At 40.4% G+C, this 14,194-nt stretch overlaps 2 protein-coding genes across 2 annotated transcripts in view; both read right to left on the reverse strand.

Moving 5' to 3' along the window:
• Positions 1 to 9,294, reverse strand: LOC311145612 (uncharacterized protein; the record flags this gene model as incomplete). Its single annotated transcript, XM_084181889.1, has 1 exon — positions 1 to 9,294. The coding sequence occupies one exon, from the start codon at positions 9,292 to 9,294 to the stop codon at positions 1 to 3; it is 9,294 nt and encodes a 3,097-aa protein (XP_084038015.1).
• Positions 9,291 to 14,194, reverse strand: part of LOC311145613 (protein AHNAK2-like) — a gene marked incomplete at both ends in the record, with an annotated part of 21,733 nt that continues 16,829 nt past the window's right edge. The window contains 7 exons of the mRNA XM_084181890.1: positions 9,291 to 9,335; positions 9,877 to 10,800; positions 10,908 to 11,071; positions 11,350 to 11,494; positions 11,635 to 11,730; positions 11,817 to 11,927; positions 12,088 to 12,137. Of these exons, the coding sequence (XP_084038016.1) occupies positions 9,291 to 9,335; positions 9,877 to 10,800; positions 10,908 to 11,071; positions 11,350 to 11,494; positions 11,635 to 11,730; positions 11,817 to 11,927; positions 12,088 to 12,137 (1,535 nt within the window). The remainder of the gene's footprint in view (positions 9,336 to 9,876; positions 10,801 to 10,907; positions 11,072 to 11,349; positions 11,495 to 11,634; positions 11,731 to 11,816; positions 11,928 to 12,087; positions 12,138 to 14,194) is intronic.

The raw sequence follows: 14,194 nt of genomic DNA on the forward strand, positions 1-14,194 counted from the left end.
TCACTCCAATTCAGCCCCATCGAAAAATTTCATTTTTTCTGAGTGCATAGTTTCTTTCATCTGTTTGATAGATGAGGCTGTTTCATCTGAGATGGGCTCAGCCCTTCGAGTTATGACAACCGTTTCCCTGTCAGTGCCTGACATTTTCCTAACTACATGCCTCTTAATAACTGTTTGCCCATCACTCTTTATTTTGTTGGTGTCGTCCACTGACCAAGATGCATAGGAAGCTCCGGCGGTCCCTGTCTGCAATCCAAAATCTGTTAAGAGTGTGGCCTTCTGTGTGTCTGGTATTGCTTGTATATTGGATGTGATGATATGTGTACCAGACTCCAGTTTTAGGGTGTCCACTGATGAGGAGGAAGCTCCAGAGGACATTGGAATGGTGACTTTCTCTGCCAAGTAGGGTTCAAAAGAGATCATTTTTGTCCTTGCTGTGGAGGTAATGATATTACCCTGTATCTCAGTGGCAATAGGGTCAGAGTATTTCACTGTGACTTTGGTTGGAAAGGCCAATGACGGACCAACTTGTTCGCTTGTAACTGTAGAACTGATATCTGCAAAAGCATCCGATGACTGCACTGAGAAGGTCAAGCTGGCGTCTTGTTCCACAGAGTCACCTGCAGGGCTTTTCTCACTTGCATCTTTTTCAGAAGTTTCTTTTTCTAAAATCTTGGCAGATTCTGAAGGAGAAGATAGTCCAAATGTGGGAAACTTAAACCAGACAAATTTGGATTTTTCTTTCGCTTCTTCCTCTTCATGCACAGACTGGGTTTCAGCACTGGGTTGAGCATTTAGTTCGGTTTTTCTTGAGGCTGTTATTTCTTCCCTTGAGCCTGTGAGCTTCTCTTCCACATCCTCTAATGTGGGGACATCAAATTCAACATCAATGCTTCTTAATACCTCCCCAAATGTTGCCAAAGTCAACTTTGGTGATTTCTCTGGACCTTGTGGTTCCACTTGAATTTCATAATTATCCAAAATAACATTTGGACATATATCATCATGTTCATGTTCATTCTTAGGTTTGGATTTTGAACTGCTCAATCTGGGCATTTTGAAGGTCGGAAGTTTGAATTTACTAGGTGAGCCTTGACCTTTGCTGGGTGAGCCTTGACCTTTCCTGGGTGAGCCATGGCCTTTATCATCAATTGTCAGTTTTGAAATGTCAACATCATGAACATCCACATCGGCTATTGCCATTCCTTCTTCAACTGAGGGCCTTTCAGATCCAGCAACATGTAGCTGAACTTCACTACATCCTTTAAGGTCAACTGTATCACCGGGTTCTGTTAAATCAACTGGAAATGAAGCTCCTAGTACTTGATCTAGAATTTCTACCCCAGGCACGTCAATATCCTTCTCTTTATCAGAGACATCTACAACCACCTTTGAAGTTGCACCAAATTTAGGGAATTTGAATGTCGACATTTTGAATCTTGAGGGAGAGCCAACAACGTCTTTTATGTCAACTTCAATCTCTGGAGCTTTAATTTTCACCTCAGGCACTTTGACCACTTTTCCCTCTGGGAGGGAAATGTCTGCATTTGGAGGAATCACACCAATCTCAGGAGCTGTCATTTCAGATCTTGAAAAAACTATTTTTGGAAAAGATATCAGTGGTTTCTTCACCCCTATTTCATTTGTTTTAGCCTCCATGTCTGGTGTTTCTAGTTTTCCATCAACTGATGAAGCTTCATTTTTCATTTCAACTTGACTCTCTGGAGTTTTCATTTCCACCTCTGGCTCTTTGACCTCCACCTTTCCCTCTGGAAGAGAAATATCCACCTCTGGAAGACTGATATCAACCTCGGGTGCTTTCACTTCTGGTTTTGAAAACCATCCAAATGACATCCGTGGCTTTTTCATTTTTACATCAATTTCTGTAGCAGCTCCCTCAGGTATTTCAACTTCACCAGAAGGCACTTTGAGTTCAATGCTAGGTGGTTGGACCTTCGTTTTGATCTCTGGTAAAGTGAAAATTTCAAGTTTTTTACGATTGACATCGGCATCTATAGATGTACCTTTAAGGTCAACACTTGGCTTTTCAATGTTAATTGCTGATATTGTCACCTTGGGTATTTCAGTTCCATGAACCTTGATGTCCTTCTCCAAATCAGATACCTGTATTTTGACATTTGGAGAAGATGCTCCAAATTTAGGGAATTTAAAAGTTGGCATTATGAATCTTGAGGGGGAGCCTATGGTATCTTTCACATCAACTTGAATATGTGGAGTTTTCATTTCCACCTCTGGCTCTTTGACCTCCACCTTTCCCTCTGGGAGAGAAACATCCACCTCTGGAATATTGATATCAACCTCACGTGCTTTCACTTCTGGTTTTGAAAATCCAAATTTGGGGAATGACATTCGTGGCTTTTTCATTTTCACATCAATACCTTTAGAACCTGATTCTGGTATTTCAACTTCGACAGAGGGCACACCGACTTCCACATCAGGTAGTTGGAGGTCTGCTCTTCCCTCTGGTAAGTCGACATCTACATCTGTCTTTGACAGACTTAAGCCAATTTCAGGACCTTTGACTTTCGGCAATGAGAATCCAAATTTTGGTAATTTAAATTTACTTCCTTGTCCCTGAATCTCAATATCATGTTTCATTCCCATTTGAACTTCTGGAGATTTCATTTCCACATCTGGCTCTTTGACCTCCACCATTCCTTCTGGAAGCGAAATATCCACCTTTGTAAGACTGACATCAACCTCGGGTGCTTTCACTTCTGGTTTTGAAAACCGTCCAAATGACATCCGTGGCTTTTTCATTTTTCCATCAATTCCTGTAGCAGCTCCCTCAGGTATTTCAACTTCACCAGAAGGCAATTTGAGTTCAATGCTAGGTGGTTGGACCTCCATTTTGACCTCTGGTAAAGTGAAAATTGCACGTTTATTACGATTGACATCGACATCTATAGATGGACCTTTAGGGTCAACACTTGGCTTTTCTATGTTAATTGCTGATATTGTCAGCTTGGGTTCAGGTATTTCAGTTCCATGAACCTTGATGTCCTTGTCCAAATCAGGTACCTCTATTGTGACATTTGGAGAAGCTGCTCCAAATTTAGGGATTTTTAAAGTTGGCATTTTGAATCTTGAGGGTGAGCCTACGGTATCTTTCACATCAACTTTAATCTCTGGGGTTTTCATTTCAACCTCTGGCTCTTTGACTTCCACCTTTCCCTCTGGAAGAGAAATATCCACCTCTGGAAGATTGATATCAACCTCACGTGCTTTCACTTCTGGTTTTGAAAATCCAAATTTGGGGAATGACATTCGTGGCTTTTTCATTTTCACATCAATATCTTTAGAACCTGCTTCTGGTATTTCAACTTCGGCAGAGGACACTCCGACTTCCACATCAGGTAGTTGGAGGTCTGCTCTTCCCTCTGGTAAGTCGACATCTACATCTGTCTTTGACAGACTTAAGCCAATTTCAGGACCTTTAACTTTCGGCAATGAGAGTCCAAATGTTGGTAATTTACTTCCTTGTCCCTCAAGCTCAATATCATGTTTCATTTCAACTTGAATCTCTGGAGCTTTCACTTCCACATCTGGCTCTTTGACCTCCACCTTTCCTTCTGGAAGCGAAATACCCACCTTTGTAAGAATAACATCAACCTCGGGTGCTTTCACTTCTGGTTTTGAAAACCATCCAAATGACATCCACGGCTTTTTCATTTTTACATCTATTTCTGTAGCAGCTCCCTCAGGTATTTCAGCTTCACCAGAAGGCAATTTGAGTTCAATGCTAGGTGGTTGGACCTCCGTTTTGACCTCTGGTAAAGTGAAAATGTCACGTTTTTTACGATTGACATCGACATCTATAGATGGACTTTTAAGGTCAACACTTGGCTTTTCTATGTTAATTGCTGATATTGTCAGCTTGGGTTCAGGTATTTCAGTTCCATGAACCTTGATGTCCTTGTCCAAATCAGGTACCTCTATTGTGACATTTGGAGAAGCCGCTCCAAACTTAGGGAATTTTAAAGTTGGCACTTTGAATCTTGAGGGTGAGCCTACGGTATCTTTCACATCAACTTTAATCTCTGGGGTTTTCATTTCAACCTCTGGCTCTTTGACCTCCTTTCCCTCTGGAAGAGAAATATCCACCTCTGGAAGATTGATATCAACCTCGGGTGCTTTCACTTCTGGTTTTGAAAATCTAAATTTGGGGAATGACATTCGTGGCTTTTTCATTTTCACATCAATATCTTTAGAACCTGCTTCTGGTATTTCAACTTCGACAGAGGACACTCCGACTTCCAAATCAGGTAGTTGGAGGTCTGCTCTTCCCTCTGGTAAGTCGACATCTACATCTGTCTTTGACAGACTTAAGCCAATTTCAGGACCTTTAACTTTCGGCAATGAGAGTCCAAATGTTGGTAATTTACTTCCTTGTCCCTCAAGCTCAATATCATGTTTCATTTCTACTTGAACCTCTGGAGCTTTCATTTCCACATCTGGCTCTTTGACCTCCACCTTTCCTTCTGTAAGCGAAATATCCACCTTTGTAAGACTGACATCAACCTCGGGTGCTTTCACTTCTGGTTTTGAAAACCATCCAAATGACATCCGTGGCTTTTTCATTTTTACATCAATTCCTGTAGCAGCGCCCTCAGGTATTTCAATTTCACCAGAAGGCACTTTGAGTTCAATGCTAGGTGGTTGGATCTCCATTTTGACCTCTGGTAAAGTGACAATTCCATGTTTTTTAAGATTGACATCGACATCTATAGATTGACCTTTAAGGTCAACGCTTGGCTTTTCTATGTTAATTGCTGATATTGTCAGCTTGGGTTCAGGTATTTCAGTTCCAAGAACCTTGATGTCCTTCTCCAAATCAGGTACCTCTACTGTGACATTTGGAGAAACTGCTCCAAATTTAGGGAATTTAAAAGTTGGCATTTTGAATCTTGAGGGTGAGCCTACCGCATCTTTCACATCAACTTGAATCTCTGGAGTATTCATTTCCACCTCTGGCTCTTTGACCTCCACCTTTCCTTCTGGAAGCAAAATATCCACCTTTGTAAGACTGACATCAACCTCGGGTGCTTTTGCTTCTGGTTTTGAAAACCATCCAAATGACATCCGTGGCTTTTTCATTTTTCCATCAATTTCTGTAGCAGCTCCCTCAGGTATTTCAACTTCACCAGAAGGCAATTTGATTTCAATGCTAGGTGGTTGGACCTCCATTTTGACCTCTGGTAAAGTGACAATTTCACGTTTTTTACGATTGACATCGACATCTATAGATGGACCTTTAAGGTCAACACTTGACTTTTCAATGTCAATTGCTGATATTGTCAGCTTGGGTTCAGGTATTTCAGTTCCATGCACCTTGATGTCCTTGTCCAAATCAGGTACCTCTATTGTGACATTTGGAGAAGCCGCTCCAAACTTAGGGAATTTTAAAGTTGGCATTTTGAATCTTGAGGGTGAGCCTACGGTATCTTTCACATCAACTTGAATATCTGGAGTTTTCATTTCCACCTCTGACTCTTTGAACTCGACCTTTCCCTCTGGGAGAGAAACACCCACCTCTGGAATATTGATATCAACCTCACGTGCTTTCACTTCTGGTTTTGAAAATCCAAATTTGGGGAATGACATTCGTGGCTTTTTCATTTTCACATCAATATCTTTAGGACCTGATTCTGGTATTTCAACTTCGACGGAGGGCACTCCGACTTCCACATCAGGTAGTTGGAGGTCTGCTCTTCCCTCTGGTAAGTCGACATCTACATCGGTCTTTGACAGACTTAAGCCAATTTCAGGACCTTTAACTTTCGGCAATGAGAGTCCAAATGTTGTTAATTTAAAAGTCCTTCCTTGTCCCTCAAGCTCAATATCATGTTTTATTCCAATTTGAACTTCTGGAGCTTTGATTTCCACATCTGGCTCTTTGACCTCCACCTTTCCTTCTGGAAGCGAAATATCCACCTTTGCAAGACAGACATCAACCTCGGGTGCTTTCACTTCTGGTTTTGAAAACCATCCAAATGACATCCGTGGCTTTTTCATTTTTACATCAATTTCTGTAGCAGCTCCCTCAGGTATTTCAACTTCACCAGAAGGCACTTTGAGTTCAATGCTAGGTGGTTGGACCTCCATTTTGACCTCTGGTAAAGTGACAATTTCATGTTTTTTAAGATTGACATCGACATCTATAGATGGACCTTTAAGGTCAACACTTGACTTTTCAATGTTAATTGCTGATATTGTCAGCTTGGGTTCAGGTATTTCAGTTCCATGAACCTTGATGTCCTTGTCCAAATCAGGTACCTCTATTGTGACATTTGGAGAAGCTGCTCCAAACTTAGGGAATTTTAAAGTTGGCATTTTGAATCTTGAAGGGGAGCCTATGGTATCTTTCACATCAACTTGAATCTCTGGAGTTTTCATTTCCACCTCTGGCTCTTTGACCTCCACCTTTCCCTCTGGAAGAGAAATATCCACCTCTGGAAGATTGATATCAACTTCAGGTGCTTTCGCTTCTGGTTTTGAAAATCCAAATTTGGGGAATGACATTCGTGGCTTTTTCGTTTTCACATCAATATCTTTAGATCCTGATTCTGGTATTTCAACTTCGACAGAGGCCACTCCGACTTCCACATCAGGTAGTTGGAGGTCTGCTCTTCCCTCTGGTAAGTCGACATCTACATCTGTCTTTGACAGACTTAAGCCAATTTCAGGACCTTTAACTTTCGGCAATGAGAGTCCAAATGTTGGTAATTTACTTCCTTGTCCCTCAAGCTCAATATCATGTTTCATTTCTACTTGAACCTCTGGAGATTTCATTTCCACATCTGGCTCTTTGACCTCCACCTTTCCTTCTGTAAGCGAAATATCCACCTTTGTAAGACTGACATCAATCTCGGGTGCTTTCACTTCTGGTTTTGAAAACCATCCAAATGACATCCGTGGCTTTTTCATTTTTACATCAATTCCTGTAGCAGCGCCCTCTGGTATTTCAATTTCACCAGAAGGCACTTTGAGTTCAATGCTAGGTGGTTGGATCTCCATTTTGACCTCTGGTAAAGTGACAATTCCATGTTTTTTAAGATTGACATTGACATCTATACATTGACCTTTAAGGTCAACGCTTGGCTTTTCTATGTTAATTGCTGATATTGTCAGCTTGGGTTCAGGTATTTCAGTTCCAAGAACCTTGATGTCCTTCTCCAAATCAGGTACCTCTATTGTGACATTTGGAGAAACTGCTCCAAATTTAGGGAATTTAAAAGTTGGCATTTTGAATCTTGAGGGTGAGCCTACGGTATCTTTCACATCAACTTGAATCTCTGGAGTACTAATTTCCACCTCTGGCTCTTTGACTTCCACCTTTCCCTCTGGAAGAGAAATATCCACCTCTGGGATATTGATATCAACCTCAGGTGCTTTCACTTCTGGTTTTGAAAATCCAAATTTGGGGAATGACATTTGTGGCTTTTTCATTTTCACATCAATATCTTTAGAACCTGCTTCTGGTATTTCAACTTCGACAGAGGGCACACCGACTTCCACATCAGGTAGTTGGAGGTCTGCTCTTCCCTCTGGTAAGTCGACATCTACATCTGTCTTTGACAGATTTAAGCCAATTTCAGGACCTTTAACTTTCGGCAAAGAGATTCCAAATGTTGGTAATTTACTTCCTTGTCCCTCAAGCTCAATATCATGTTTAATTTCTACTTGAACCTCTGGAGCTTTCATTTCCACATCTGGCTCTTTGACCTCCACCTTTCCTTCTGTAAGCGAAATATCCACCTTTGTAAGACTGACATCAACCTCGGGTGCTTTCACTTCTGGTTTTGAAAACCATCCAAATGACATCCGTGGCTTTTTCATTTTTACATCAATTCCTGTAGCAGCGCCCTCAGGTATTTCAATTTCACCAGAAGGCACTTTGAGTTCAATGCTAGGTGGTTGGATCTCCATTTTGACCTCTGGTAAAGTGACAATTCCATGTTTTTTAAGATTGACATCGACATCTATAGATTGACCTTTAAGGTCAACGCTTGGCTTTTCTATGTTAATTGCTGATATTGTCAGCTTGGGTTCAGGTATTTCAGTTCCAAGAACCTTGATGTCCTTCTCCAAATCAGGTACCTCTATTGTGACATTTGGAGAAACTGCTCCAAATTTAGGGAATTTAAAAGTTGGCATTTTGAATCTTGAGGGTGAGCCTACGGTATCTTTCACATCAACTTGAATCTCTGGAGTATTCATTTCCACCTCTGGCTCTTTGACTTCCACCTTTCCCTCTGGAAGAGAAATATCCACCTCTGGGATATTGATATCAACCTCAGGTGCTTTCACTTCTGGTTTTGAAAATCCAAATTTGGGGAATGACATTTGTGGCGTTTTCATTTTCACATCAATATCTTTAGAACCTGCTTCTGGTATTTCAACTTTGACAGAGGGCACACCGACTTCCACATCAGGTAGTTGGAGGTCTGCTCTTCCCTCTGGTAAATCGACATCTACATCTGTCTTTGACAGATTTAAGCCAATTTCAGGACCTTTAACTTTCGGCAACAAGAGTCCAAATGTTGGTAATTTAAAAGTCCTTCCTTGTCCCTCAAGCTCAATATCATGTTTCATTTCAATTTGAACTTCTGGAGATTTCATTTCCACATCTGGCTCTTTGACCTCCACCTTTCCTTCTGGAAGCAAAATATCCACTTTTGTAAGACTGACATCAACCTCGGGTGCTTTCACTTCTGGTTTTGAAAACCATCCAAATGACATCCGTGGCTTTTTCATTTTTACATCAATTCCTGTAGCAGCGCCCTCAGGTATTTCAATTTCACCAGAAGGCACTTTGAGTTCAATGCTAGGTGGTTGGATCTCCATTTTGACCTCTGGTAAAGTGACAATTCCATGTTTTTTAAGATTGACATCGACATCTATAGATTGACCTTTAAGGTCAACGCTTGGCTTTTCTATGTTAATTGCTGATATTGTCAGCTTGGGTTCAGGTATTTCAGTTCCAAGAACCTTGATGTCCTTCTCCAAATCAGGTACCTCTACTGTGACATTTGGAGAAACTGCTCCAAATTTAGGGAATTTAAAAGTTGGCATTTTGAATCTTGAGGGTGAGCCTACCGCATCTTTCACATCAACTTGAATCTCTGGAGTATTCATTTCCACCTCTGGCTCTTTGACCTCCACCTTTCCTTCTGGAAGCAAAATATCCACCTTTGTAAGACTGACATCAACCTCGGGTGCTTTTGCTTCTGGTTTTGAAAACCATCCAAATGACATCCGTGGCTTTTTCATTTTTCCATCAATTTCTGTAGCAGCTCCCTCAGGTATTTCAACTTCACCAGAAGGCAATTTGATTTCAATGTCTATAACCATCTGAACAGTCTGCGCCTGAATTTCTTCAACAGGAAGAGTGAATGCTGTTTTAGGCTGTTTGATCACTGGGGTTTTGGTGCCAGTTGACGATGCATCTTCCATGCCAGGGATCTCAATATCATCACGGTTTGGAAGTATCTTCAACCCCTTATCCTCAACTGTAAGGCTTTTCACATCCATTTCTACAATCTTCACGTCTGTCATTTTTATAGGTTTGTCAGTAACAAAGTCAGCATGGTCCATCCTTGGCAGTTTGAACTTGGTAGCAGTCCTTGTACCAATTTGTACTAAAACGTCATCAATGCTTGTCTCTGTAGGTAACTTTAAAGCCTGTATTTCCATCTGCAAGTCAGGTTCCATTGTAAAACTGGTGACCTTAGCAAGCATTTCCTGTGCATTCAAATTTGTTTTAACATATGTTTCTTTCAAGTCTTGTTCTTGTCCAATCTGAGGGGATTTCCTGATAAGTCCTATATCTGACATGTCAAGGGAGAGAGCTACTTTTGGGATGCTCATTTCCATATCAGTGGAGGGTAGGGTTTTCCCTGAGCTCTCATTGCAGATTAATCGAGTGTTGATGTCAATTGGGAGTTGACGCTCCTTCAGCTTAGTATGTGATACTACAGTTGGACTCAGCAATGTATTGTCATGTGCAGACAGATCAGATGTTATGATAAATGCTCCTGGTGTCTTCGTGCTTTTTGGGGATGATTTTACAGGTATGTCTTGCTTGTGTTTGTCTTTTTTCTCATTTCCCTTGAATCTAAACTTTAGTTCTGACCTCTCTTTATTCTCTTTCTTCATTTTCTTTCCCTCTGGAGAGTTCTTGGTTGTGGGACTTTCTTGATCAGCAAAAGCAACTGTTAAATCTGTGGTTTTCAAAGTTTTGTCCAATCTGATGAGTTCTACCTTGTGCTTTTTGGTTTCCGAGCCTGTCAGGTCTGGAAGAGTGCATTCATTTTTTATCTTGGTGGATTCCATTTTTTCTGATTCTGATTCTAACACATATACTTGAGGTGTTTCTCCTGATGTGCTCTCTAGACCATCCGGTGAGTATATGTCATCTTGACTCTGTTGGATTTCCATAACTTGCACACATTCTACAGTTAGTATGTCTGTGTCCTGGTCAGGCTGTTCAACAGACCTGCTCTTGCGGCCCTTCATCTTTACACTTGATAACTTTATCTTATGCTTCTTTGTCCTGCCCTTGACAGCCTCCTGAGATTTGATTGGCGACTCTGTGTCACTTGTTGTTGGGCTCAACTCCAGCTTCCTCTGATCATCTGCATCTGAGGTACTGTGAGACCTCTTAAAATGGGACTTTCGACTTTTGCTGAAGGAGGGGAACTTGGGCCAAGAGATTCGGTCACCGTGCCTTTTTGGCTTTGAATGTCCCCTCATTTCCAGAGAGGAACCTTCTTCCACCTGTAGGATAAAAAAAAGTGAAATGTTGATTGATTGCTTCATGAGAAAAAGAGCCAAAGCCATAACACTAATCTACAGATCCAGAAAAATAACATAGTGATAGTTACTTGGGTGAATTCAAGGGCTGGTTCACTCTCAAGGGTGGATGTCTTTATTGGTTTGCGTTTCAGAAGTAACTCCATCTTGTAAGGCTGGGCATGTTCCAATATCTGAAGGGCATCTTCATATTTAACATCGTCAAAATACACTGTGGCACTGAGTATCTGATCACCTGAATGAACAGAAGGAAGACATAGAATGTCCAAAAAATCACCATCTGAACTGTAGAACTAGCATATTGTATCATATCAAAGAGTCTCTTACCCTGGATAGCAAAAACAATCTTGGCTCCACATTTCACCCATTTCACTCCACATTTCACCATTATGTCCATTGCTTTCAGATTATTGTTTTTGTCTATACTATAGACTCTTGACTATAGACTCTAAAGGCTTTTTTCTTTTTTTGCAGCTTCTGAAAGAGCATGGAATGAGCTAGTTGTCTGCTTACCCTCATGCACACTAAGAAGCTTTGAGGCTGGTGACTCTGGCCTCACTTCCTTGATGAAGATTCCCTCTTTCCCTCCTCCGCTCAAAACAAGACCCTCAGCACATGTCTCTTTTGCCATTTTTACAATCACTCCCGACTCTGGGCTCTGAGTTTACAGGAAAAAAGAAAGAAAGAAAAAAATGTAAAAATGTTATGTACCACCAAATGTTATGTACCACCAAATGTTATGTACCACCAATGACAACCTGAAGCAATGCTTCTGCATGAGTTCAAGATAATGCAGACATATCTGACCTCCAGTTTACTCATCTTGGCAGGGGAGCGCTTTTCAAACAGGGACCCAAAACCCCTCTTTCCTTTCTTGCCACTCCCACCTCCACCCTAAAATGAATGTTAAAGAAATCAGACGGTCTGACAAAATTCTAACTACAAGTCAACATGGTTGGATGAAATATAAATTATTGTACCTGTTTATCAATGTCAGTGTATTTGTCTGTTTCAGGGTATTCATCTACAGGGGAGGATCCTTGTGGGCGAGGTCTCTCCCCCTCTATAAATTCAGATGGCTCTTCACATATCTGGAACAGAAATATGTATAGTTATAAAAAGTAAGTTCATTTTGTTGCTATATGGGGATTAATTTAACATTTAAATTAATCCCTTTCCCATAGTCTTTAGTATTTACATGATGTCCACACATGTAAGCAATAGGTTTTTCATATCAGTAGATCCACTCACTGAATCATCCACTGTGTCAGGCTCTGGTCCCTTCAGCCTTCGTCCGGCCCCTAATCAAAACCAAGAAGAAAAAACAATAAGAGCATATTTAGTTCAAGGTAAACCACTACAGGTGTCAAAAAGTTACGTCTCAGAATATCTATCATTAGATAATCAGGTATTAGAGAGGATTTCAATGTTTTGTTCACATTTATAGTGAATATTATCTTGATATTACAAGAACAAAATAATTCAGATGTATTTGACAAAACCGAGCCCTGGACTGACTGATCCTCTCTGTCTGTTTTACCAGGGGATCAGAATTGTTTAGAGATACTGGAGCCCAGGAGGAGATTATTGGAAGTTCTTCCTGGCAAGAATTCCCAAAGGAACCATCTTCTGCAGCTGCCTGTTAAGTGATCCACTCTATCGATCTGGAGATTTGACTTACAGCCAGTGTGGCTGGCTAGCCTTGAAGTCTAAAGTAGGTAAGGGAGTGTAGTTTTCAAATGGTATAATCCTGATCAATGTGATTGCTCTTATTATCATCATCCATGATACACAATCATGTTGTAATCATAGTTTCTGTTGTTAAGTTACCCCTGCCGTGATGCAACTTGAGTTTATACATTTCTGAGAAATAAAACAATTATTAAAAAACAAATGATGGTGTCAATATGATCATATTAGCTGCTGAGTACCTTCAATGGTTGGACAAAGCTGAAGCTTCATATCACAATAGGCCTACTGCAGCTCAGTTGGTAGAGCATGGCGCTTGCAACGCCAGGGTTGTGGGTTCGTTTCCCACGGGGGGGCCAGTATGAAAAATGTATGCACTCACTAACTATAAGTCGCTCTGGATAAGAGCGTCTGCTAAAAAACTAAAATGTTTTTAAAAAGTCACTGGTCAGATCACTGCAGTAGTGTCTCACAAAATCAGAAGTTGCAGTGGGGTTGTAGAGACACTTTTCATGTTGATGTGGAAATCAAGATTATCTATAAAAAATAATCTTACAGTCGAGACCACTTCCCAGCTCAATATTAGGCCTATCCAATGCTGAGTTTGCATTCTGAGATACTGTATGTGATATCGACTGACTTAGGGAAGTAAACATGTTTGATATGTGTTCCGGTCGAAACATTGCAAGCAATAAAGTATACGAGAGCGTTCAACAGTGTGAAGGTACATATTTATTTTCTACAAACAGGTTTCTCTCATCAAAATTCAAGTGTAATTTGCTTATCAATTCTGAGCAATATGTGGTAATATCCTTTTAAAGTCAATGTTGTGCCTACTAGGTGAACAATGATCTGTCAGTATAACTATGTGGCAAAAAGATGTGTTCATTAACAAAAATATTTCCTATGTTCAACAACTTCCTTATCGAGTACAAATAGTTCTTACCACAGTATTTTAGACCTCAGACTGCAGATCTGCTTGGTTCCCAAAACATGTATAAAAACATTAATAGATTTTAGAATCAGAAATGAATTGACATTGTATGCCCCACTTGAAAACATCCTGGTTATTTTGAGCAGTAAGTAATGGGGCATTGCTGTGTACACAGTCCTGTGTGTGCACTTGTGAGTTTGTGTGTATAGGTGTGGGAACTTCCTATGGAAAAGGTGTGCCATTCCCTTAGCAAGTACCTTATCAGCAGTTGTAAGTAGTTTTTTGGGGTATCTGTAGTTTACTTTACTATTTATCTTTTTTACAACTTTTACTTTTACAATACTACATTCCTAAAGAAAATATGTACTTTTTAGGGTCAAAGATCATACCCCCAAGACATGCTAACCTCCCATGTTATTGGTAATGGTGAGAGGTTAGCATGTCTTGGGAGTATGATCTTTGACCATCTGTAATCTTGGGGGTATGATCTTTGATCCTCTGTAACTTTCTCACTCATCATTATTCACGATTCATTCAGAATTATCCGTAATCATGGTAGCATCCACATTAATGTAGAAGTGTTTAGAAACATTCTATTCTTATTTATAATAAAAGTGACTAAAAAATGACACAACATTATTTACCATTCATTTCTATTGGCGACAAAATAATCTGAAACACTACCAAAACTAACTGCAAATGCATCCAACAAGTTTGTAGAGTCACAAGCTTGAT

Source organism: Coregonus lavaretus, assembly GCF_964263955.1.
Source record: "Coregonus lavaretus genome assembly, chromosome: 18".
NCBI classification, from domain to species: domain Eukaryota; kingdom Metazoa; phylum Chordata; class Actinopteri; order Salmoniformes; family Salmonidae; genus Coregonus; species Coregonus lavaretus.